Here is a 27,340-nt window from a genome sequence, read left to right as displayed (position 1 = left end):
GAATATTAACAATGTACAAAGACATAAAATCCGGTTAATTGAATTAGCTGACTGTATTATCCAAAACATTTCGGTTCAATTAATATATTTTAAAAAAATTGGTTCAGGTTAAAAATTTTTACATTTCAAGTAATTCGATTCGATTCAAATATTAACCAAACCAACCATTTATACGCCCCTAATTCTACCAAGCTATAGAAATCATGCACAGTCCAGGTGATTTGGGACCTTTGGGTTGTTATTTGATGATAGTTATAATTTGAATCAATTAAATGATAGAGTAAGAGTGAATAAGCACGCTCATCATCCCATCTCATCTAGTCTTGATTTGTAGAAGTTACATCACCAGTGTAAACTTTGTAAAACGATGACCAAAATAAGTTGAGAATTTTATCACCTAGGCTCCGTTAATATTACTGTTAATACAATTTTTGATATAAAAACAAAAAAGTTTGGTAGTAAGAAAATACTATTAGATATAGAATTAGTACCTAAAGCATTTTGCATATGCTGATCACATGATGACAATGGATATGGATTGCAAATAGGAAATGCTTCAAGAAGAAATATTTAGAAGAGATCAAATTTACAAATATCAATCAACGGATTCATAGAAGAAAGAAAAAAAAGAATGTTGTTCATGTTCGCCAAACCTACGAAACACCAAGCTCCATTCGACAGTGAGAACGCATATATATATATACAACAGTGAATTCCTTCAATATCACCACTTTGTTTCTCCAACTATTTTGCAAGGAAATCAGAGAAGCTTTGATATTACCTCGCAAGAAGTCCAGAAGGCTTTCGAGGCGGCTCTCATAAGTAAGGGGTTTTGGTATATCCTGTTTAAGAATAAACAAATAAATGTATTGTCATCATCAACCTGTTCAATAATTCGTATCTATGTTTCTTAGATTCTAGATGTGGGTGTTGGATATTGGCATGTTTAATTTTTAGTTTTTTTAGAAGACCTTTAGAGGGTTATATCTCCATACCCATGTACGAATATGTATAGGACATGGGTGTAGGATATGAGTTTTTTATTTTTTGAAAGGCCAAAGCAGCATAGATTTGAATCATATAGACAAAATAGGACAATGGGAATAAGCAGCAAAGCAGAGCCAACTGAGGGAACTTTTAGAAGAAAATGTAGGAACTGAATTCAATTGTCGAGGTTAAAATTATAACATACCCAATTGCAGTTGCCCCCCAAGATGCCACATTATAAACGACTTTGCTTCCATCCCAAGCTTTTCGAAGCTTTCCCTTTTTCTTTTTCACAGAGAAGGTCTTGCTCAGTGCTACAAGAAAATCCAAAAGATGGTTCAGAGTTCCTCTTCCAAATTAATGTTTAGAATAGAACAAAGGATAATTGAGATGGAAAATATAAGTTCAACACAGACATTGTATCTTAGAAGTTTCAGTAACATTGAGAGAGGAATATAATTTGATGCTAAAACTCATTAACGAAGACAAATAAACTCACCTTGCTGAAGTTGATTGGGGCTCAAGTCCTGGGAAGAAAACAAAAACAAAAAAAAAAAACTTCATTAGCATCCACAGCTGAATGGTTCTAAGTTACTCAGGACATGGATGTGTCAGATTCAGGTATATGTCCAACACGGGTATATGTTGTTTTTTCTGAGTTTTCCCATCTATTTGGAGGGTCATTATCCCCATACCCATGTTCAAATATGTGTGAGATAAAGGCGTAAAACAGGATATTTAAGCAAAATGAAGAATCGGAACAACAAAAGATGATGAACATGCAAACACAGTTCTTATTCAGTCCGCTAAAGAGTAAGACCATAGAAAAACTTCAGACATAAAATACTAAAACTTTAGGCTCAAGTGTATTAGGTATGAATGACTACAAAGAGAAGAATTGAAGACTGAAATGATAGTAATACCAATAAAGAGTGCAAATTTCACAAACCTTAGTCTGTTTAAGGGACAGCAAATACGCAGCCATAAAACATGCAATTCCTTCTACTATATCATCCTGCCTGACAAGAACATAATCTTCTTGATCCAAATCACCATTTTCATCTCCCCAAAGATCATTTGGGTTGACCATGTCCCAAGAACTACCATCTTCTGGTTCCAAAGAAGAATTTATTTAGCATCCAAGCAACAAAGGTCGTTTTAAAGCAAACAGTCTAAAGCATGAACTTCATATAGTGAATAAATATGCCTGCTAAAGAATAAAAAATGATACATGCTAACAGTCTAATGTGGACCGTGTTTGGATGCATACCGGCAATGTTTTCTGGAACTGGTACCTGAGCACACTCTAGCTTTTCAAGAAAGTCAGGGCATTGAACTCTAGATTTGAGAAGATCACACAACTGCAATTTTTTAAAATAAAGGAGGCACACACATTAGATATCCAAGCTATTTCGAAATATTTGATAGGAAAGCAAGTGCAAACTTCATCAAGTATTGCAAATTAAGTGGATCTACTTTCTATCACGTTGCTAATTTCTACTACATAAGTTGTAAAGCCATTTACACTATGTTCTTTTAATATAAGGCCAGAGGGGTTAGAGCATATCAAATCAAGCATAAAGGATCACTGTATTTAAGTTGGATTTTAATATTTATTGCAAATAAAATATGCAGGTTGACTAGAGAAGAAGTGCAATATGATCTTAATTTTGATCAATGAGATCTGAAAAACGGGTGATTGCAAAGTGGAATACTATGGATAACAACAAACTAACACATCACTCTCCAAGGTATTATACAACCATCAGTGGGAAAAAAATCAAATTTTTATCTTTTTGCAACCATCACTTCATTGGTAAATCAACTTCTATATGAAGAGGAAGAAGGTTCCAGTTTTTTCACAAGTTTGGCCTCTGTTTTAACACACTATTTATAAAATTTGAATCATTTTTGGATTAGTTCCTAACATGTTATCTTTGAACAGAAAACTCTACTACCTCATAAAGCAAATGTTATGATGGAAAAGTAGCAATCTCTTCTCTGTATCGTTCTCATTTATCTCTTTTCTTCAAGATATATATTTGTACATAGAGAAGTAAAGGAACACATAAAAAGAGGCAAATGGACTCTAAACCAACAAAAGCCATAATTTTAATGAATAGTACAAGGTGATGGGTGTTTTTGTCTATTCAATTTGTTTAGGGTTCACTCCTGCCTTTGACCCTCTGCCCTCTACATCCTCTTCGTTTTTCATTTTTCTGTTTCTTTTCAATTCAATATTGAGTAATGCAAATATAGAACATCTTAGCTTTTTAATCAAGAATATGGAGCCAGACTCAAGAATGAAACAATCATCAAAGTAAACCTGCAAACTCCTTTCAATAACTAGAACAATTGAAAATCAAGGCTCAAACGGAAACTTTTGTCTTGCAAAATAACACCCTCGAAGCGTGCAGAGGCAGAAAACCACTTGACATAGATAGGCAACCGATGCATCATGCGTCCAACACAAACGAGAACTACCATTAGCCATAATATAAGTTCATTTTCCCTAATCAAGCTGGGTTTAATTAAGATCCTGACCATTCATCTTCCTTCTTTGGATAGTTGAGATTGCCGGGTTTGATCCTTGGTTACTAAAACTAAGGGTCCAACACTCCAATTCACAAAAGAAGGTCGGAAAACAGAACACAGAATCAAATCATAAATTTAAAAATCAAATTTCTACTCTGAACATGGAATTCTCCATGAAGAAACATAGTATAAGTTTAAACAAACTAAATCCTCACAAAGACCATAACAAATTCAGCAAAATCAACAATAATAGCTTTTATAAGCTAAAAAAAAAGGAAAATGAATTTAAAGGAGCCTCACTTATATTTCCTTCGCTTCTGTTTCCCTCCGTTTCTCTTAGCATCGAAACACAGATCTAAATCCAGAACCAGACCCTAAGAATACTAACAACAAAAAAATGAAGGAAAAGATTTAAACAAACCTCATCTGCTTCTTGATCTCTTCTAAGATCGACGCCGTTGAGTTCTCCTTGATGGTTCACTTCATCTTTACCTTTGCCGTCTTCATCGTCATCGTCGGTTCCATCTTCGCAGTTACTAAGCAATTCGAGAGCTCTCTGGCACTCTTCCAGCACAGCTTGCAAAGTCTTCCTCTTGACACGAACCGGATCTTTCTCTTCCACAACCTTTCCCTTCATCTCCTCCGCTTCCATCGCCAATGATGCGTCGCTCCAACCTGATACCTCTATCTTCGTATCGCCTACTAAAACAACCTAATACAATTCCACCTAAGCCCCCTCGAATTAAAACAAAACAGATCAAATTTGAAAAAATTTGGAGTTATCGTCCAGTAAAGAAATTAGAAATCGAAAATCCGAGGAAAGAAGGCAATTAAACTTTATTTTTAGAATCAATGGTGAAGATTGAAGAAGGACATGTGTTTTATTTTTAAATTTTTTTTCTTTTCTCTGATATTTTGGTACCCAAAAAGAATTTTATTGTTCTTGCCTTTCTGGTGGTGAAAAAAAATAGTGAAGAAAGAAGGGGGCGGCGAAGGAGCTTATAGCCGCCGAGTCATCTCTGGAGCAGCTACATGCAGGATTTTTGGCTTAATTGATTTAGGCATAATCCTAAATTTAGTCCTCCACAATTATATTTTTTTTATCATAATTGTCCTTATTTTCTTTTTTAGCTAAATCTAAACATTTCAAAATGAGTCAAATTGCTTTCCTTTCACGGAAAAATGACAAACATTAATTTTTAATGATATTGACATGACAACCTGCATGGCAATCTATATGTACTTTATTCTCAGATACCAGTATTTATCTTACATGTCATATCAACAAATAACTAAAAAATATTTAAAAATAAAAAATTCAAAATTCAAAAAAATAATTATAAAAAGTTCATGAAAATTTAAAAGAAAAATGAAGTATACTTGGATTGTCTTGCAAGTTGCCATATTTAAAAATTTAGCGTTTTAGTTAATATTTTGGTTAAAAAAACAAATGGACTGTTTTTGAAATATTGATGGTCAAATCCGACCTTTTTAAAAGGTTGATGGCCAAATTTAGCTTAAAAAATAATAATGATAAAATTAACAAAAGATGGAAATGTTATAGGTCAAATTTGTCATTATGCCATTGATTTAAATTCGCAAAATCAAGCATTAGGTTAAACTAAATCAAAGGTCACTAAATTGTTTGTAATTTTACAATTTAGTCACTCAAATTCAAAAAGTTACAAAATGGTAACTGAACTATTTGAAATTTCTTATTTTAAGTCACTAAAATATACAAAAAATTTTATTTATGTCACTAAGTTGTTAGGTTTTTTACTTTAAATGTTTGACTAGTGAGCTCCACCTGACAATTCAATGATTGGTACGACGGATCGATATCCATCAATGAGTAGAACATACCTTAGATCCAAGTAAATCTTACGGCCAATGTCGAAGATCGAAGAAGAAAGTTGTTTGGATTTTAGTTTGTAGATTCATGGTATTCAAAGTTGTTCCATGAAAAAAAAGCTAAAATTGTAGGTGTAGGCATTGCGAACGAAGACTGTCATACAACAACAATTTTAATAGCCCAAAAACTTAAATAAAAACTTTCAAATATTTCAATAACAATTTTGCAACTTTTTGAAGTTGACTGTCTAAAACGTAAATTTACTAATAGTTTAGTGACATTGGGTGAGTTTACTTTAAGCATTATGATATAAAATTGAGCTAGGTCAATTCTTTGAGTTGATTAAGCTTGACAAAGAAAATAACGATTAAGTTGAATTCGGTTTTTTTATTTGGTACAATTGCAATAAACAAGAACAAAATTACGTCTAAGAGAAGCTAATAAGGACTTTGGAAGTGCAAGTTGTCCATTGTTTCGTCTATTTTCTGAGTTGCTTGTTGTCCATGATCTATTGTTGAATGAAGACCGAGTGGAGGAGGTGTTGAATGCCATCATTTGTCAATTGGAGTTTCCATCTTACAACGGTGCATCTAAGGTGTTGAATGTTAGGCGAGTTTTTAAGTTGGAATTCATGTCAAAATGTTGCATAGTATAAGAAAATTACCATTTGGTCTCGAGACATCAAGAGCATGTCTCGAAACACTAAAAATAAATGAGCATGTCTCAAGACAAGTAAACATCAAACCTAATTTAGTCTTGCAACCCTTTGTCTCAAGACATCCAAACATCGAAGTAAAAATAATAAAACAAGGGAAATATGTCTCAAGACCCAGCCAGGAGACACGAAAGGTTTAGTCTTAAGACATGTACCCAATGTCTTGAGACATGATTACTTCAAAGTAAAAATGGTAGACAATGACTACCTGTCTAAAAATAAGATCTCAATATCTCGAGACATACTGTTAGTACTTTGGGTTGGATTTGAATCCTAACTTTGAATGTGGAGCTGGATAACCCTAAGACTAGATAATTAAAGATAATTACATTTATAGTGCGTGCATCTGTTCATAAATGTTGATTGTTATGAATAATCTTTATAAGGTCAACCTATGAAATTGTTTTGAGCTAGTTTGAGGTGTTTAGGCAATGTAATGTGACCTCACATATTCGAATCCGATAATCGAATCGAGTGTGTGGTGTTACAAAGAGTCCAATAGAGATTTTTTTCTTTTAATGTCAATAGGTCTTAGAATCTTTTGTTGGGTGGTCGGGGGAGGATCAGAGTTGAAAGAGTGAAGAATAAATTGATAGAACTCATTGATTCTTATAAGGGCACCCATCGGATTAGGATCAATTTTTTGAAAATAAGTTTATTTCTTAATTTCCAAATTATCCAGAGAGTGCAAGCAACAAGGTTATAAAATCTCTTAGAGTCCTAAAAAATAATGTCATTTGATTTGAGCCATTGGAGGATCCAATTGGAGATACAGGGGGCATTGAGAGAGTCTAGACGGAAAAAGGGGGAACCAAACCAAATGGCTCATGCAAAATGACATTCAAGGAAGAGGTACTCTATTGCTTCCCTGTGGGTGGTAGTGTGTTACAAAAGAGGCAAGTGTAATCATTCAAAGACAATTGCCTCGAGAGGAGGTCTTTAGTAGGGAGGAAATTATTGAAGATCTTCTAAAAAAAATAATGATTTTGTAAGGAAGTTTGAGGCGCTAGAGATTTATCTAGTTTTTTTTGCAGATTATTAGAAAGCGGGGTTAATGGGCATGTTCAATAGAGCTGGTAGTAGATATTTTAACCAAAAAAAAAATACCATTATGATCTAGTCTCCAAACAATCTTATTCCTATCGCCTTGGATTGAGAGAGTCTTGTTGAGGAGGTCATGGGCATGAGAGGGTTCTAAAAGATCTAAAGCTCTACTTTGCTTCTAGTTGCTTATGTTAGTGAACTTGAATGTTAGAATCAATATATATTACACTATCTAAGAGGGAGAAATTTGGCTTTTTGCTAATCCAACAATTACTTTCACTCTAGAGTTGAACATCTTTTCCTTGATTGTAGATATTTCTTTCAAGTAAAATACCTTTCCCAATCTATGAGTTAGAAGCCTTGGTTTTGACTGTTTCGAGAAGGTGTTGCTTGTAGTACTTTCCCTTCAAACTCTTAGGAGGAGGCAATGATGATCGATCATAATATGACAAGCAATCTTTAAGAGGATGGCTTTATTGAAAAGTTTAGTCTTCTGAAATCCCAAGCCCCCTTCGCACAACGATGTACAAATTTTATCCCAATGACAAAGATGAAGTTTCCTTTCATAAACTTCATGACCCTACCAAAAAGCATGAATAACTCTATCAATTCTTTCTTAAACATTATTAGGAGCTTTAAACATGAAAAGTGAATGGAAGGGGAGAGATGCCAAAGTGGACTTGATGAGGGTTAGCCTTTCGCTTGTCAATAGACACTTTGACTTCCATGAAGCGAGTTTGTTATTCACCTTATCGATAATGTTATGGAAGAACTCTTTTTTTTTCTTATGCAATTTATCAAGCTCAAGGCCTAGATATTTGCTAGGTTGGTTAGCTTTTGGCGTTTAAGATACTATTTAACCATCTATTTGCTTGAGACTTCGTTGAAAGGTTGAGAAAGAGCTCAATTTTGTTAAAATTAATTTGGAGCACAAAGAGGAAGCATAAATTCTTGAGCAAAACCTTTAGCAATCTGCAAGGTTGGAATGAGGCGTTGTAAAAGATAAGACAGTCATCAGTAAAATGGAGGTGATTAATGGGGGACATTTTTAGTAATTTTCACACCCTATAAGAATTCATCCATTCTTGCTCTTTGGAGTATAAGAGAAAGAATGTTCATGCAAATAACGTAAAGATACAGGGAAAGAGAATCCCCCTAAGTAGCCCTTTGCCTGGATTGAAAAATTTAGTAAGCGAGCCATTGATAAGGATTAGATGGGATCTCAGTTTCACGATACCCATCCTTGATATCACTAGAGTTGGTTTCAATTCTCTTTACTTCAGCACTATCAGGGGTATCACGACCTCCATGGTTCAATATTGCTATACCCCTCACCTTCTGAAGGTGATTTCTTCAAGCTTGGGCCATTTCAACTTCCTATACCACTCAATCATATCTTTAGTTCCACCTGGCACTTTTGGCCAATTTGGGTCTAAAAAATGACATAAAACTAACAAAAACACTTTATTAATAACAAAAATTAAAAATTGACAAAAGTAACGAAAAGACACATAAATTGCTTGAGAATAAGCTCTTTAAGTGTAATGGAGAGCCTAATTTGACGTATCAAATTACAACAAATCACGATCACCGCCTCTTCGTCGGTTAGAAGGTCGATTATTAAAACGACATATTTGAGCGTAATAGTTACTTTCCACATGAAAAATGGAATGTAAATGTTTTAGGCCTCCATCTTTTAACTAAGGTGTCATTCTAAATGCCATCTATAATTGACAACCTTCAAGCGTTCTTTGATATGATGATCGAGTTCTAGAAAATATAAATTGTGTTGGATCCGAAGAAATCTATCTACTTGTTAAAAAATATTAAAGTTAGAAATCATAAAAGCATTTCATTAAAAAATTAAAAATTAGAAAGAACTATGTTGGAGATTTCACCATATTGATGTCACATGTTCCATCATTTTCCCAATAAAACAAGTAAAAAAAACCTCTTTTTTGAGAGAGTTAAAAGAGTTCAAAAACTTGAAAATATTTTTTATAGAAAGGGTGGAAACCTACAATCATGGGAGTCTCACTTTGATTGTATTTAATTTAGTTGTTTAAGCCAACAGCTAAATAATTACCTCGATCAAATCTCTTAACCTTGAACTCAATACACATGGATGTTGAGGGACTCATGGATGTTGAGGTGTTTGCATACACTTTACACACATTCCTCCTAACATGCATAACACAAATTAGTTTAGTGATTTGACATCATCATGAACTCAACATAAGGTATTCCTCTCTAAAAAAACTTGGTAAACTACTTGTATTATAAAAGTGTTTTCGTTTTGGTTTTGTTGTTTATATTCTTATATAAAATCAATAAAAAATCGATTATAGTGAGATTTAAACTTGCTAGATAATGAATTTTAAACCTTTAACTTTTACCATATTCATTTAGTTTTTATAAGCATAATAATAAATTTTGCTCTCAACAATTACATCTTTGGTCAATTTGACTCTTTTTTTTAGTTAAAATTTATCATTAACCTTTAAAAAATATGAATGGAAATAATGACTAAAACATCAATTTTTTTACGATGTTGGCGTGACAAACCACGTGGCAATTAACGTGTACTTTATGTACATAACACTATTTGTCTTATATATCATATCAACAAATAATTTAAAAATTATATAAAATATTCAAAAAAAAGGAGAAGCATAAAATACACGTGAATTTTAGTGCGAGTTACCATGTTTAAAATAACAATTCAACTTTTTTTAAAAAGTTAATACTAAATTCGACTCCTTTTAAAAAATTAAGAGTCAAATTTAACAATAAAAACTAAATTCACACAAAAAAAAATTAAAAATTAATTTTGTTATATAAATATATTTATTACTGTATTTTTTCTACTAATGATAAAAACTCTAATATTTTTGTAAAAAATAAACGAAGCCAGTTCATTATTTTATTTAATTTCTCTTTCGTTTTAAAATAGTTTTAATGTATTGTTAATATTTAAACATCATCAATCAATCATTGCATCCTCAAAACAGCTGTTGATAATGCTAGTTAACAATGGTTAAACTTATTTCTCGTGAAAAACCATCCATTTTTACCAATTTTTCCATAACAACAACGTAAAAAACTTCCTTTCTTTTCCTTTCAAACATTTCTTCCATATATTCCACTTTCTTACCTCTGTTTAATCGACCCAATTTTCAGCAAATCAAAAGAAAAGGGAAAAGGGAGAAAGAGAGGAGGAAGAAGAAGAAGGAAAAAGCAATATATACATTTTAAAAAAAATACCCCATCTTTTCTCTCTCTCTCTCTCTCTCCATTTCCCTTTTTTCATATGTTTCCTTGAGAATAAAGATGGGGAAGTTTTTGTTGAAAAATTCACACTTAAAGTTGTTTATCTGGGGTCCTTTTTGATGCATGCAATCCATTCAAGAAGTGGAAGAAAAAGGTTAGACGTTGATGGAGGTTCAACGCTTAAACCAACTGCTTTTACTTTGTTTAAGGTTTCAATCTTCCCGTTTCGCTCTCGTGGGTGGGAATCACACCGCCGCTCGATTTTGCACTCGATAAACTTGCCCTCTTTCTTAATGCTTTTCTCGTCCTTCTCGTCTCTCGTTTACGTTGTTAAACCCTAATTTTTCTGCTGTTATTCATATATTTTCCTTTTTCTTTTTCTTTTTTTTTTCAATTTACTACCCTTTTGAATTGAACCTCTGTTGAGATCAATATATAGTGATTTAAATTCTTTATTTTTTATTAGAACTCTTCTTTTCTTTTCTTTTTTTCTAATCAAGAATGTCCTCAATGGAGGCCCTTATGTTTCGTTATGGCGGTGGTGTCATTAACTTTTCCGTTAATTCTTGGTTTTTAAAACTTTTAGCTCGTTTAATGGCAATTTTGGTTTTCGCCACCATTGTTTTACTTCCTTGGTCGGGAACTGGATCTTCCTCCATTGGTACTTCAAACAAACCTGAATATTTCACTTCGGATCCCCAACCCATCAACCCCGAGCTTTTGCCATTGCTGTTTCATGATTTAAACAGGGAAGGCATATTGAAGCAAGGCGAAAAAGGGCTAATGTTGAGCAATGATGATGAACAAGCCATTAAATCTTCTCTGTTCTCGAGAATATCTGATATGGAATTCAGTTCCGCCACAGATTTGGAACGTCAAAGATTATTCCCTAACGAATCTTTAGACTTCATTTTCACTCAAAACTTCACGTCAGCCTTTGAGTTCATTGATCGAACACTTAAAGTCGGTGGGTTCGTCGCCGTTCATATAAGTGAACGGCCTTCGTATTCGTTTGAGAAGTTGAACAATTACCGGATTGTTTACTTCAGGAAATTCAAATCCAATGTTTTAGTAATGAAAAAAATTGCTAGAACAAGCTCTAACGGCATTCAAAGGCAATTATTTGGGTCCATATCCGAGGCAAGGAGACAAGCATTGAAGAACCTCGAAGATGTTCTTCTCGAACCACCGAGATCGACTTCGAGGAGGTCGAAAATATTCATGAAACGAACCAAATACTTGCCTGATTTGCTCGGCTACACACTCGAAAGCTACCCTCGGCGGGTTTTCATCGACGTGGGATTTCTGGAGACAGAAGGTGGCAGTGGGACCAACTGGTTTGCGGAGAATTACCCGACGAGGAACCTCAAGTTTGATATATACAAGATCGAGACGCTGACGAAGGAGTCATCGAGGAAAGATTCGGCGGCGACCGCGGCGGAGACAGGGATGTCGAACTGGCTGAGGAAGAACGTGAAGGAGACGGAGTATGTGGTGATGAAAGCGGAGGCAGAGGTGGTGGAAGATATGGTGAAAACGAAAGCAATTAGGTTGGTTGATGAATTGTTCTTGGAATGTAAACCTCGGAAACATGGGAGAAGGAAGAATATGAGTAGAAGGGCTTACTGGGAATGCTTGGCTTTGTATGGGAAGCTGAGGGATGAAGGTGTTGCAGTGCATCAATGGTGGGGCTGAGTTGACTCACTGGGATTTACTAATGATTAAAGCAGGGAGAAACGTGTAAAGGTACGAGTAGGGAGAGAGAGGGGTACGTTTTATTACACTTGAGTGATGTAATTGTCTGAGAACAGCATGTCTGGATTTTGAAATTCCCATCAACTTATGTCGGGTTATGAAGCCTTCAAGAGGTTGTTTTGCTTTTATTTCTTTCTTATCCATTCACGGCCTTCTTTTAAAGAAAAAAACAAATTTATTCATTGTTTAGCCTAAATTAAAACTCGATTAATTAAAATTATTTTATATTCATAAAAATTAATTAAATACAAGAATATTTTTTATTCTTCATTATATTATTAAATTCAAATTGTGATAATTATTATACATTTAAAAACATCATAATTTAATATACAATTATTAATTTAAAAAATATTGTGATAATTATAATTTAAATTATTAGTTACAAAATTTTGATGTAAAAAAAATAGAGTTAATTTTTTTGATGTAAAATAGAGTTATTATTTTAATATAATTTTAAATATATTAATTATCACTTAATTAACCTATTAGAGTTGATTATATTAATTAACTATTATTTTGAATAATATTACTTTGCATTAATTATATAAAATAAAACTATACTTTATGTCGAATATATCAAAAATACCTTAACTATGATTTGGAAATTTTATATTATAATATTTGAATTAATAAATTAATATATTTTAATTGTATTTAATAATTTAAAAAAGAAATACTATTTTATGTTAATTAATTATAAATATAATATTTAAAAGATAATTAAAAATTAAACACGTAAAATCACTTGTGATATTAGAAACTAATATATATAAAAGCACAAATTTGGAAAAAACTTTTGAACTAGCAAGAATACCCTTTATTTTCCATCATATTACTAAATTAACATTTAAAAATAATTATAAGTTAATAAAATTTGTAATAATTACACATTTAAAAATAATTATAATTGACCATTATTAATTAAAAAAGTATACTAATTGTGTTAATTAGCCAGCTAGTGACCAAAAGAGACAAAATCGAATAGTTGGATGGCCATTTTGTAACTTTTCATAGTTGGGTGACTAAAAAAGGAAAAAAAGGGTCAAATTTTGGTATTAGATATTGTACTTTGTGTAAATTGTGGATTGAGTGCTTGCACTTTAATTTGATCAATTTTAGTCCCTGTCTTTTCGATTTTTAAAATTTTAGTCCTGATCCAATGGTAACAATTAAATTTGTTTGGTTAAACTATGCTATTAGTCATGTATTATGCGTAAAAATATAGTTTTAGTCCATGTTCATCAATTGGATCATTCTTAATGGCTAGATTTTTTGAAATTCAAAATTTTAGTCTTAATACAAATGATAATCGTTAAATCTATTAACTGATTTTTTTGTGAGAAAACAACAAACAGACATAGCATTACACATGTGATAATATGTTTGACATATCAAATTTTAAAAATAACTGAACTTAATGATTTTAATGGTTATCATTTGGTTAGGACTAAAATATTTAAATTCTAAAAGTACAAGGATGGAAAATGATCAAATTAAAGTATAAGTACTAAATTCACAACTTACACAAAGTACAGGGTCTAATTGTAACACCCCTAACCCGTGACCGTCGCCGGATTGATTTACGAGGCATTACCGAACCAAAACTTAATTCTAATTTTAATTAATAAATGGTAAAACCAAGATAAAACGAATCATGCACTATGTTTTATATATATATATATTTAGCTTAGCAAAATTGTAATACCCCGAAAATTTCTATAGTAAGGAAAGTAAAATAATATCTCTGATATAGTAAAATAAGGAAATAAAGTGCTAAAAAGGGTAATTTTGAGTTATGGCAACATTGAGAAGTATATTATGACATATTAATTCAAGAAAGGATTAAATCGCAAAAGTAAGAAAAGTTTTGTTACTCAAGAGTAAATACTCAAAAGTTGAGGGGTTAAAGTGTAAATATGAAAAATTTGAAGGACCAATAGTGTAAATATTTTAAGGGTGGAATAATCTAGAAACTAAGGAAAACGGATGGATTGAGACCAAATTGAATAGATGAATAATTATGAGGGACTAAATTATAATTTTACCAAATTAAGTGATGACTCAAGGATGGAATTTTAAAAGATCTAAAGGGCAAAATGGTCAATTTGAAGAAAGAGAAATCTAGAAAATAATGATGATGTTGGAGATATTTTAGAATAAATAAATAAATATTAGTTTATTAATATTTTAATTGAATTTTTAAATGATATTTTATTATTTTATTATTATTGTCATTATTAATATTATTGTTATTATATTATGAAATAAATTAAAATATGACAAATGGATGGTAATGATAAAACACATGTGTAATAATATGTAAATGTACAAATGTAATATTTATATTGTTTATTAAATAGCTATTTATTATTATTAACTATATATATAAGATATAAAGTAAAAAAAAAAAAGAGAGAGAAAGGGAGAAGAAAGTTACAGAGAAGAAACAACGAAAATAAGGGAAAGAAAAGAACAAGGGGGAAATTAGAGAATTGAAGCTTGGAGCTTATTTTGGTAAGTCAATCAAGTCCTTTTCTTTTAATTTTGATATTTTAGAAGCTTTAGAATAAGGTTTTGATGAAACTAAGTTAACATATTGAAAGTTTATGAGTTCTCAAGTATAGTTTATGTTGAACAAAAACATGAATTAGGGACTTAATTGAATGAATTTCAAGCTAGAATTGATAAAAGGATTAAATTGAAAAGTAAGCTATAAATTTTATGTTGTAGGGGCTAAATTGAGGAAAATTCGAAGTTAGGAAAATTTTCTGAAAATTTAATAGTTAAATTTGAGTTTGGATGGAATTTGAATAGAAAAGAAGTATGAATTGAGTTAGGAAAGTAAGTAAACTTAGTTAGAATTAAATTGTAAAATAAGTTATAAGAAATAGTTTTGGACAGCAGCAGTGGTCTAACTTTGAAAAATCACAAAAAATTGTGGGAATTGAATTATAAGATGAATAAAATATGAAATTAAAGCTTATTGAGTCTAGTTTCTCATAGAAGAAATGTTGTAAGCAATGGAATTGAAAATCATGAGATATAATTAATTTTGTGAGATAAGGTCAGAATGATTTCGAGTTCCCCTGTTCTGACTTTGGAAAATCATTAAAAATTGTAAAAACATAATTATGGGATAAAATTATATTTTTAGAATATTTAATGAGTCTATTTTCAAAATAAACAAACGAGAACATTATTCTAATTCCGTACAATGAGATAATTAATTTTTAGTGAAGAGGGGTCAGAACTGTCGAGCAGTGAAACAGGGGAAACTTTAAAGAATAAAATGTACTATTTCGCTGAACCAAAAATTCTTAAAATTTTATGGTAAGAAGATATGTGAGTCTAGTTTCAGGGAAAATTAACGGATCTTAATTTGAAGCTCTGTAGCTCGAGACATAAATAAATTAGTGACTCTGACTCTGACGGACAGCTTGAACTTACATAAAAGAAAATAGTGGTAGTATGAATAATGTTGTTTAAATGTGTTATACACATTAAGGATGTGGAATGGAGAGGAGGAGGAGGAAAAATTGGAAAATATATGAATGATTTGTGTATAATTGGTAATACGCTCGATTATAATTGATAGACGATGAAATAGAAATGATGCATATATTTTGTGCAATATTGGTCATGGTTTGAGCTCAGGTGGGAAAATAAAGTTTCTTAGTACGTACGTATGATATACTTAGCACGTGATTTGGCATGAAGTAATGTTATGAATGGTTTATAAATGAACTCATGTTGGTAAGTTACGTGTAAATAATATAGTAATATATTTTTATAAATTGTTAGTGATATGATTTGAATTGTGAATATGAGAAATTGTGATTTGAATGAAATGAGAATAAAGCATTAAATTGCATGAGTATGTATCGGGTATCGTAGGCCCTAATTATTATGATCATAATATTTTGAGGATATAATTGTGAAAATATAAATGTTTGAATAAAATATTTAATTTAGATGAAGTTTTATAACTCGGTTAAATACGTTTACAAGTGTATGTGTTTTGGTAATGCCTCGTACCCTATTCCGGTGTTGGATACGGGTAAGGGGTGTTACAAAAATCAAATATAAAATTCAAGTAAACCAAATTTGCATGCTTAACAATCAATCAAGTGGAATACATAGACGATCCATTCAGACATAGTAAAGGTGTACATTTTATCAATTTGAATAAAATTGATATTTCACTATATTTATTCAAATATATATAATCTTACCATTTCCAAGAAACATTATATATATTCATTAAGCTAATATAACACTTAATCAAATTTCATAGTCAACCACACTTTTGAATTAAACATGAACCAAATAATCTATTTGTATATATAATATTAACTATTACCTATTTAATAAATCTCAAAATCTTATTCAAATATTACATAAATTAATCAAATATAAATACAACTTGAATAACAAATTATGTCCTTATACTAATAAATATAATAACTAACATGAATTTAACCCATAACCGAATATACATGGCTTATGATCAAACTAATTTGTCCTATTTAAAACCGAATGCAAACTCAGGCATAGCAAATTTTCTTTACTAAATAATTGAATTGAAGTGGCCAAACTAATACCAATTCGTCTAGTGCAGAATACGCCTAAATTAAATCTAACATCAATCTGACCAAATTGATCATCCAATGCCAAAGCATATAAGACATATCATTTACCTGTTTAAATACATATAATTGAACTATTTATTTAAATGCATGCACATAAATGCTCATATTTAAACCATTTCCAAAATATATATTTCATTACGTTACCTTACAAAACTAAGCATTTCATTACCAGTTATATATATATATATATATCTTAATCCATACCCATATTATTATATGCTATAAAATAAATATCAAATTATAACTATCGGCAATTACATTAATTAATCAAACATATACACCTATACTACCATTTGAAATTTCATATCCAAACAAATCACTCATAACATTCACATATATAATACCATTCATAAAATGCTTAATCATAATCAAGATATGCCTAAACCATAATTCACCCAAAACCGAGCACAACAATCTAATTTAGCCATTTTCGCATGGCTTTAATATATACTTATTTGAATTAACCAAACTTCAAATGTAGTCTATACATGCCATAGTCCCAAAATAAATTTCAGCTTATAAGATACCGTAATTAGTCAATAGTGTGATAGGCTTTACTGACGAATCCTCGAGCTCGTAACGACTTCAAAATCTATAAAACAAAGGTAAACAAATACAAGCACACAGTAAACTATTTAAAGCTTAGTAAGTCAAAAGTATATATATTTACATATTTTGCTCACTATCATTAATACAACCAATTTACCAAGCTAACTAAACCAAATAAATATATTTATACATTTAGCATATGTAAGTCGAATATTTTACTACTAGAATACAAGTATATTCATCAGATATATATCTTACAATTATGATAATAGACCAAAACCACTTATAATTTCAAACGTATTACACATTATACATTTACTAAATAATCTTGAATCATCAATTCAATATAAAACTTACCTTAATTTCTTAACATGGTATAAATACATACCTAAACTTTTAAATTTGTTTTCATGTTTGTTCTTAAATTAACGTTGCCCATTGAGCCGTTCGGAATTGAAAAGGATATGCAAATAGTCGAAAAGTTCGTACAATGCCAACGTTCCAGACGTGGTCTTACATGTATTTACAAATCGATGCCACTGTCCCAGACAGGGTCTTACACGTAAACACAAGTCGATGCCAACGTCCCAGACGTGGTCTTACACGTAAACATAAGTCGATGGCAACGTCCCAGATGTGGTCTTACACGTAAACACAAGTTGATGCCAACCACTACACCAAAATAGGCTTTTAGCGGCGTTTTTAGTGGCGCTTGGATAAAAAACACCGCTAAAAATCAAGCATTAGCGGCGCTTTTTAAAAAACGCCACTAAAGATCAAGTATTAGTGGCGCTTTTTAAAAAAACGCCACTAAAAATGAGCATTAGTGGCGTTTTCCAAAAAGCGCCGTGAAAAACCTAAGTCCAACGACGTCGTTTTCTGAGTTTTTGAGGCATTAGCGATTTTGAAAAAGCGCCGCTAATGTTTAGGGTTTTAGCGGCATTTTTTAAAAAGCGCCGCTAATGCTTAGGGATTTAGCGGCGTTTTTGAAGAAGCGCCGCTAATGCTCAGGGCTTTAGCGGCGTTTTTGAAGAAGCGTCGCTAATGCTCAGGGCTTTAGCGGCGTTTTTGAATAAGCGCCGCTAATGCTCAGGGATTTAGTGGCGTTTTTTAATAAGCGCCGCTAATGTTCAGGGCTTTAGCGGCGTTTTTGAAGAAGCGCCGCTAATGCTCAAGGCTTTTGTTGATTTTTGTTTTATTCTTTTTTCTTTATTTGAATAGCAAAAGATCAGCACGATGACAGTAGATTAGTACTTTGAGAAACATCCCGAACTGAAAACGAAATTCGATGATGAGATCCGCAATGACAATTGGGGATATTGAGACATGTTTGGTAATATAAGGGTCAAGCCACGAACTTGCTACATATTTATGATTAGTAATGACCAGGAAAGGTTTCTCGTATAGAGTTACCTTTATAAAATTATGCATGCTTGGTATTGTCTTGTTATCAGAGGATCCAATAATCTTAAACCTAAAACTAGTATATCGAATAGCAAGACAGCCTTGTGTAAAGCAACAATTGGTTTTGGAATATAATAGACAATATTTCACTTGCAGCTTGTAAAATTGTCTTGATTTTAATAAAAAGAAAATGCAGCATGTTGAATTGTCGGCTAGAAGAGATGTATTGAAGATCTTCAATAAGTCATTGATGCTACAGGTAAAAAATAGACTTTTGGTTCTTTAAAGTATATTGTACTCTCTCATTTATTTTCTTTTGGGGTAATGATGTAAATTAAGGCTAATGAGCTGTCAGATATGACTGACAATGGTTGAATAAATACTAAGAAGAAAAAACAAAGTATTGTTGTCTATCTCTTGTTTTTTAAGTCAACTATTTTTATTTTTTTGGTTTTTCATGGTTGAACTGAACTGGAGAAAATGGCTTTATCCGATTGTTCAAGGTAGTTTCATAAGCTAAAACTCAACCACTGTGATATGCATGTCAATGCAGTGTCGGGAGGCTTGTCCATATTGATTTTGGTTTCATCTTGGAAACATCACCTGGTGGATATATGCGGTTCAAGAGTGCACATTTCAAGTTGAGCCATGAGATGACTCAATTACTAGACCCATCGGGAGTTATGAAAAGTGAAACCTGGGACAACTTTGTAAGGTGATTTCTTCTTTGCTCGATTTTATACTTCTATCTTATCTGCATACCTTTCATTTTATCTTTATTGTCCAAGTCATGTGAGTTTTTTCTTTGTCAAATGCTTGCAGCTTGTGGTTTGAGTTTTTTCATTTTATCTGCATCCCTTTCATCTCATCTTATTTCTATATACAACGATGACATATTAAATGCTTATTAGTAAAAATCCACAAGATCATATATGATGATGTGGTTTGATTTACTAGTGAAGTTACTTGTGCATGTGTCTTGTTACAGGATAATCATTCCTAGGTACTGTAATGAATATTTTACTTAATAAGTTCCCTCTTTTTCTTATATATAAAAATACAAATTTAACTATTTAATAATAGAATAACAAAAAAATCAAATTTTGAAAACATCTAAAAATTTTATAATTGAATGAGTATCCTTACAGTAGTATATATTTTTAAAAAAAAGTACATATTATATTTTTAATTGATATTTGAATAAATATTTTAAAAAAAAATAAAGAAAGAGTTAGAAGAAAGGTGAGAGGCTTGTGAAGATATCTAAAAGGGAATAACAAGTTGGGGACGTGAAATGCAGTCATTGAACAGATTTGAAAAATGGAATATTATAAGAATAGGTATTAATTAATTAGTATATTAGCTGGAGTAGAAGCCACCAGTATCTTGCGTTTCAAGTACAAGTACCTTTTATTATTTTTTATTTTTTTTATTATTTTTTTCTAAAATATACACAATCATGGGACACGTAACCAAATAATTACGCCCCCCTTCACTATTATATTAGGGTAAAATATAAGAACAATTACTTAATTATATGATTTATTCTATTTTAGTCGCTTAATTATTCATTTTTATTTAATTATTTAATTTTTTTGAAATTAAATATTTAATATATTCTCTCATTAGTTGTAGATGAGTGATTGAAAAGTTGTCGTGAGTTTTTTTATTAGTCTAATAACAAATTTAATCCTCTAATATTTATATGTTATATTAATTTAATTCTAAATTTAAAAAATTCAATGATCCTTAATTCTCATATATATATATTGTGTTTATATTTTTGTTTTATAATTATATATTTTGATATATTAATATAAATTAGCATCTGATATATTGTGAGTATTAAATTTTAATTCCACAAGTGGAATTAAAACGTTATCAGATGTTTTATTTTTATAATACTGATTTTCTTTTTATACTACAATCTAATAACTTATATCACATTATGCAAAAGACACTCTAATAGCCCTTCTTTCAGACCATTGAGTCCCTTTCAGCTGTTCCATCCCCTGAACTTGCATTAAGGTTGTACCTGCAATGTGCTGAGGTAATCTTGAGTCTTGACTTAAACCAACTCTGCATAACAGTCATTGGTTAAATAGTGAATTGAACCCTGAAAATTATTTTAGATGATAACAAATTTTATTGAACTTCAAGAGATGCCATTTTTCTAATTGATAGTTGGGAAAAGGCATACTGAGATAAATAATGTTGGTCACGAGAGTGCAAGGTTTCTGATGGAACAGGTGCTTACAAGAATAAATAGCTTTATTTGTGACATTCTTAGGGCTGTTACCAATGTTCCATTAATTTATTATGTTGATTCCAGGCATTAGGGATCAATAATTTTATTTTAAAATGATGCGAATGGGGTGCTATCGTCATAAATCTCCCATCATTATGACTTTTAAGTTTAATGGATGGCATATTATCATTATGATATTAGCAATATATGCATAGTGAACAGTATTGCAAGCTTTGTCTTTGGCTATATTCCTTTTTGATGAAGAGAGGCTTGAATTTTATGTTTAACTTTTTAACCTGTATTTTGTCCTTGTTCTGTTTCCTGACTATCAGGCAGCTAATGGCTGTGATATTGAGCATGTTGCGTATGAATTTTTCACACAAGTGTTTGTATTATATGAAGAAGAAATTGCGGTAATTGTAATACTCAGATCAGCTATTGTTGAAGTCTGTTATGCCTTTCTAATTTGTGTAGAGTTTCATGAATGTTTATTGATCATAAGACTCTAAAGCCCAAGTGACTGCAATTCATCTGATAATTGGGACTCTCCAGAGGATGAATGTATTTGGTGTTGAGAACAGAGATACTTTGACACACAAAGCCACAGGAGTAATATAGCTTCCTCTTCTCTGATTCATTGTACTTCATTGAACTGTTTATAAAAAAACTTAAATATGTGTTACTTTGGTCAGTATTCAGCTCGGATATTGAAGAAGGCTGATCAGTGCAGAGCTGTTTATGCATGTTCCCATCTATTTTGGGTTGATGATCAGGATGGCATAAAGGACGGGGAGAGGTCTGGCCTTAAAACTTGTCCTTTGGTTTAGATTTTTTTTCATGTAAACATTAAATTCATTCTAACAATAAGAAACTGAAAAAATTTGCGGGAGAGGTTGCAGGGTCCTCTAACAATAAGCAAATCATCAGTTCTGCAATCCAAGGGCTGATAGAATTAATTAACAATGAGATGCAAAGTGATTCCACAAACCCTTATAGTGTAGCGGATGCTTTCCTTGCCAGCACCTTGCGTTACATTCAGTTCCAAAAACAAAAAGGCGGTGTAGTGGGTGAGAAATTCGATTCTGTTAAACTGTAGATTGTTGAGTCAAGTAAAGAAGTAATGCATGGCAGTTAGAGATGTAAATAGGCGTTTATTCTGGATTTGGATTTCATATTTGCTTGATTATATCTTTTTATTAAACTGTAAATTATTGAGTCATGTAAATTGTATTATATCTTTTATTACCAAGATTTACTTTATTAAGAAAATGCATTGTATTTTTTATTACCTTGCAATTTGTATAATCATAGGCTTGTTCAACTAGTCAGTCTGTTGCTCATATGTATTATTTATTTTAGTTTTGATTCTAAATTTTTATTTTTACTTTAATACTTACGATAACTTGAGTTCTAACTTTTGGATTTTAATTGTGTTATTAATTTATTATTTTAAATTCTAAAACTAAATTCATTAATTTTTATATTTAATTTTAAAGTTAAAATTTTCATAGAAAATTTAATTTAAATAATATTTTTTATCCTTAAAAGTATATTTAAAGTTCAAATTTAAAAAATAAAATAAAATGAAATATTTATCATAAAAATAAATATTATTTGATTAAAATATATTTTTTTAAAGGTTATGTTTTTAGCGGCGTTTTTGCGATAAGCGCCGGTAAAGGTTTATTCTTTAGCGGCGTTTGTGATAAAAGCACCGCTAAAGGTCATGTTCTTTAGAGTTAGAGGCGTTTGTGGGAAAATCGCCGCTAAAGGTCATAGTCTTTAGCGACGTTTGTGGGAGAAGCGCCGCTAAAGGTCTTGGTCTTTAGCGGCATTTGTGGGAAAAGCGCTGCTAAAGGTCATGGTCTTTAGCGGCATTTGTGGGAAAAGCACCGTTAAAGGTCTTGCTCTTTAGCGACGTTTGTGGTAAAAGCGCCGCTAAAGGTCATGGTCTTTAGCGGCGTTTTTCGGAATAGCGCCCCTAAAGGTCTTGTTCTTTAGCGGCGTTTATTTCTAAAAACGCCGCTAAAGTTAGCGACGCTGTCATTAGCGGTGTTTTTTGCGGCGCTTAAAAGCCTAAAAAAGCGCCGCTAAAAGCCTGTTTTGGTGTGGTCAATGTCCTAGACGTGGTCTTACACGAAATCACATATCGAAAATCCTATCTATTCCTAGGGGTCGTACAGGTTTCAGAATACTAAACCTATTCAAATCAAACTCAAAAATACATCTTTCTAGTTTAATCATATTCGGCCAACATCAAATAAAATTCATAATGTTACATTTATTATATAACCTATGTATATAATCAAATTTAACAACATTTATATGCTTACAGACTTACCTTGGATATCGACGGACACAGTCAATTACTCGACTACTTTCGACTTCCCCCGATCCAATTCTGTTTTCTTCATTTCTCGATCTAAACATATTAAAAATTAACTCTTTTATTCAATAAATCATTTAGTTTAGTCCAAAAACACACAAATGGGAAAATTACCAATTTGCCCCTAATATTTCACACTTTTTACAATTTAGTCCCTATTTCACAAAATACAAAATAAACAAACTTTCATTGCACAATAGCTTAGCCAAATATTCACTAAGCTCATGTAAGTCCATGCATGTCATATATTTCACATTTTAGTCCCTCAATTTACAATTTTCTTAATTTAGTCCTTAATACACATTTTTATTAAAAATTACTAATTAAAACATGAAAATCTAACAACATATATTTATTTTTCATCATCTAACAACAAAAACAACAAGCTCACTTCAATGGCATATCACAAAATACACAACCAATTCAAAAATTCAAGCATGGGCTTTAAAGATAACTTATCAACGATATCAAAAACGTAAAAATTATCAAAAATTAAAATAAAACTAACCTTGAATCAAGCTTGTAAATTGGTCGAACCTAGCTTATGTTTTTCTCTTTTTGTTTTCTTTAGTTTCGGTCATAAGAAGATGAAGAATAATGAATTATATTTTGATATAATTTAACATATATTAACATATTACTAGTTTACTTATTTAACCTTTGTTTATAAATTTATATACCTTATAATACAAGGTCATTCTTGACCATTACCACCCACTCACTTAATAGTGGGCTAATAACCTATTAAGGACTCCACATAAAAAAGACATTAGCAATTTAACACTTTACACATTAACCAACCTTTTTTTACGCGATTAAGCCCTTTTTCTTTAGTCGATCACTCAAACGACAAAATTACAACACGAAAATTCCACACAATTAAATTCTCACATAATAAACACATAAAATAATATTAAAATATTTTTCTGACTCAAATTTGTGGTCCCGAAACCACTATGTCCGATTAGGGTTGAAATCAGGCTTTTACACTAATAGCAAAATTTGACAAAAAAACATAATTGAGTGACAATTTTGTAAATTTTCATAGTTGGTTGACCAAAAAAGAAAAAAATCATAGTTACGTGACCTCTACTATAGTTTACCCTATTTAATTCAAAGGTAAACTATATAAATAAACCTGTCCATAGGCCGAGCCACCCGGCCCGGGTCGAAAGCCTGCCCGAAAAGAGGGAGGATTTTGGTAAAAATATAGGCCCGAAAAATGGGCTTGTGTAAAAAAAATAAGACTGGTTTAGAAAATGGGTCGAGCATCAGGTAAGGCTTTTTGGCCCGAGCCTGGCCCGAATATGCAAAAAAAGAAAATATTTTTTTTTTACTTTTTTTTGTTTATTATTATTATTTTCTTGTTTTTTTTCCACTATTTTCTACCATTTCACAATTATGTTGCTACTATTTTGTTATTATTATTTAGATATTGTATAACTACTGTTTTATTGTTAATTTTGTTACTATATTAGAGGAATTTCACATTTGCTTGTTAAGTTGCATTTATCTTAGTGTTATTTAAGTATACATATTTTTTTAAAATTTATTTTCAATTTATTGAGAAAAATTTATTTTAACGTATTATATGTAACACCCCGAACCCGAGACCGACACCGGAGTCGAACACGAGGTGTTAGCAGACTTTAAACCCTTTATAAAAAATATTTCTCAGACACTGCCAATCTGCGTACTAGTCGCTTTAAAAATCATATCTTGAGTTTCACAACTCGAAAATCAGTTTCGTGATTTTTCCCTAAAACTAGACTCATATGCCCATCTACATATTTTTTTCTAGAATTTTTGGTCGGGCCAATTAGTACAGTTTATTAGTCAAATTCTCCCATGTTACAGGGATCGACTACACTGACCTTTGCGCATTACGACCTGGATATCTCCCTTCACAGAGCTTCAATACTGATGCCGTTTGTTTCTATAGAAACTAGACTCAGATAGAAATCTATCCATATATGGTATGACTCCTAATTGTCTCTGGCTAATTTATAATGAATTTCCAAATTCGGAACAGGGAATCCAGAAACCGTTCTGGCCCTGTTTCACGAGAACCCGAATATCTCTTAACATACTGTCCATATGATCTTTTCGTTGCTTCTCTATGAAAATAGACTCATCGAGCTTCGAATAAATAATTTATTCATTAATTAATTCCACTCCTACTATTTTTAGTGATTTTTCAATCTCACGTCACTGTTGCTGCCAGCATCTGTTACGAAAGCAACTATGCCCATTTCGTGATTTCTCCTTGATCTAACTAGTAATTCGTCATACATATCACAAATTATGATCATGACTAGCCATGCCAAAGGCTAATCATTGTCAAACATCCCCCTACTACACTATTGCCATATCATGAATTTTAACACCAAAATAATCAACCATGACATATGGCATAAAAAGGTCGAATTATCAAGATTTACGACCTAACGTTATGAAACCAAACCCAACCGAACATTTATGCCATTTTCGCATGGCTAAAAGTTTACATACCAGAGTTCAAACACAACATAATAGCCTATACATGCCGAAATGTTCTCCTAAGCCGACTAAGAAGAAAGTACCAAAACTTGCTAGTCGGTGTGATGACTTCGACGACGGCACGATCACGCAAAAAGAGACGAGTCCAAGAAACCTAGAATAGGTGACAAGCAAACACCGAATGAGTATATAACTCAGTAAGCCATAAGCATTCCACAACCATCCATTAATAAAATTATCACAACAGGAAACAATGAAATGAGGTTAAGTACTCCATCCATACCAAACTATACCATAGTTCCTTAAACCTTATGGTTCAATCTCATACCAAGTCCTACATTGGCCTTTCATACATCATTTTATTTTCGTTATAATCATACAATTAAACGAACTTTCACCTATTCCACAATGAACCTTATGTACGTGACTTCAACTATAATCGTCACATAGGTTCAAAACTTACCAAGCTCAACTCCAAATATAAACATAGCGCCTATTAGCCATGAACTCAAGGTAAGCGCACACTTAGTGCCATGTACTTTAAACTCACACACTTAGTGCCATGCATTTCAAGTTCGCACACTTACCTTTTCCGCTGTCCAAAATCGACTCGGTAAAGTCGCACCCTTAATGTAAATAATTTATAGAAAATATATATTGGGTTCGCACACATAGTGCTCAATAATCAACCGCGCACACTTAGTGCCATGCACTTTAAACTCACACACTTAGTGCCATGCATTTCAAGTTCGCACACTTACCTTTTCCGCTGTCCAAAATCGACTCGGTAAAGTCGCACCCTTAATGTAAATAATTTATAGAAAATATATATTGGGTTCGCACACATAGTGCTTAATAATCAACCGCGCACACTTAGTGCCATGTACTTTAAACTCACACACTTAGTGCCATGCATTTCAAGTTCGCACACTTACCTTTTCCGCTGTCCAAAATCGACTCGGTAAAGTCGCACCCTTAATGTAAATAATTTATAGAAAATATATATTGGGTTCGCACACATAGTGCTTAATAATCAACCGCGCACACTTAGTGCCATGTACTTTAAACTCGCACACTTAGTGCTGTACAATTTAAACCCGCACACTTAGTGCCAATCTCATGACCGTGAACACTTATTGCCCGCACACTTAGTGCCGAAAACCAGCCACTCAATAGGCTTCACTTCCTTTTTACATTCGACAAATTTCATCTCTACTTACATATTCATTTGTATACATTTCATCTCATTAAACACAATGGTGTAGGTATTACGATCCTTTAATCAATACCAAAGATATGCTTAATGACTTACTTGTGTTGGGTAAGATGGTTCCAACTCGGCTACTCGATGATCTTTTCTTTGCCTTTGCTCGACTCTCCCCCTTTAACTCCTTGAGCTTAATCAATAAATCAATTAGTTTAACCGCCTTGCTAAATATTTACA

At 31.9% G+C, this 27,340-nt stretch overlaps 2 protein-coding genes and 1 long non-coding RNA gene across 4 annotated transcripts; 2 read left to right on the top strand and 1 right to left on the bottom strand.

The window, feature by feature from the left end:
* Nucleotides 1-534: 534 nt before the first annotated feature.
* LOC107900676 (uncharacterized) lies at nt 535-4,588 on the bottom strand. Of its 2 annotated transcripts, none has more exons than XM_016826364.2 (6): nt 3,944-4,588; nt 2,258-2,348; nt 1,937-2,094; nt 1,487-1,514; nt 1,193-1,301; nt 535-842 (listed from the first exon to the last, which is right to left on the bottom strand). In XM_016826364.2, the coding sequence occupies exons 1-6, from the start codon at nt 4,172-4,174 to the stop codon at nt 761-763; spliced, it is 699 nt and encodes a 232-aa protein (XP_016681853.1). In that variant the 5' UTR covers nt 4,175-4,588; the 3' UTR covers nt 535-760. The 2 variants fall into 2 exon arrangements, with proteins under 2 accessions (XP_016681853.1, XP_016681843.1); XM_016826354.2 differs by having other exon boundaries at nt 1,937-2,097; nt 3,944-4,582.
* A 5,694-nt stretch (nt 4,589-10,282) lies between these two features.
* LOC107900660 (uncharacterized) lies at nt 10,283-12,286 on the top strand. The gene has a single exon (XM_016826332.2). The coding sequence runs from the start codon at nt 10,905-10,907 to the stop codon at nt 12,096-12,098; it is 1,194 nt and encodes a 397-aa protein (XP_016681821.1). The 5' UTR covers nt 10,283-10,904; the 3' UTR covers nt 12,099-12,286.
* Nucleotides 12,287-21,517: 9,231 nt separating this feature from the next.
* LOC107905840 (uncharacterized) lies at nt 21,518-22,293 on the top strand. Its single transcript, XR_001686619.2, has 3 exons — nt 21,518-21,620; nt 21,704-21,807; nt 21,911-22,293. It is a non-coding gene; the product is annotated as an uncharacterized lncRNA (long non-coding RNA).
* Nucleotides 22,294-27,340: the final 5,047 nt, after the last annotated feature.

The sequence above is a fragment of the Gossypium hirsutum genome, chromosome D05, assembly GCF_007990345.1.
Source record: "Gossypium hirsutum isolate 1008001.06 chromosome D05, Gossypium_hirsutum_v2.1, whole genome shotgun sequence".
Lineage (NCBI taxonomy): Eukaryota > Viridiplantae > Streptophyta > Magnoliopsida > Malvales > Malvaceae > Gossypium > Gossypium hirsutum.
Note: the sequence above shows the minus strand (reverse complement) of the source record. Positions and strands in the feature narration are given on the sequence as shown.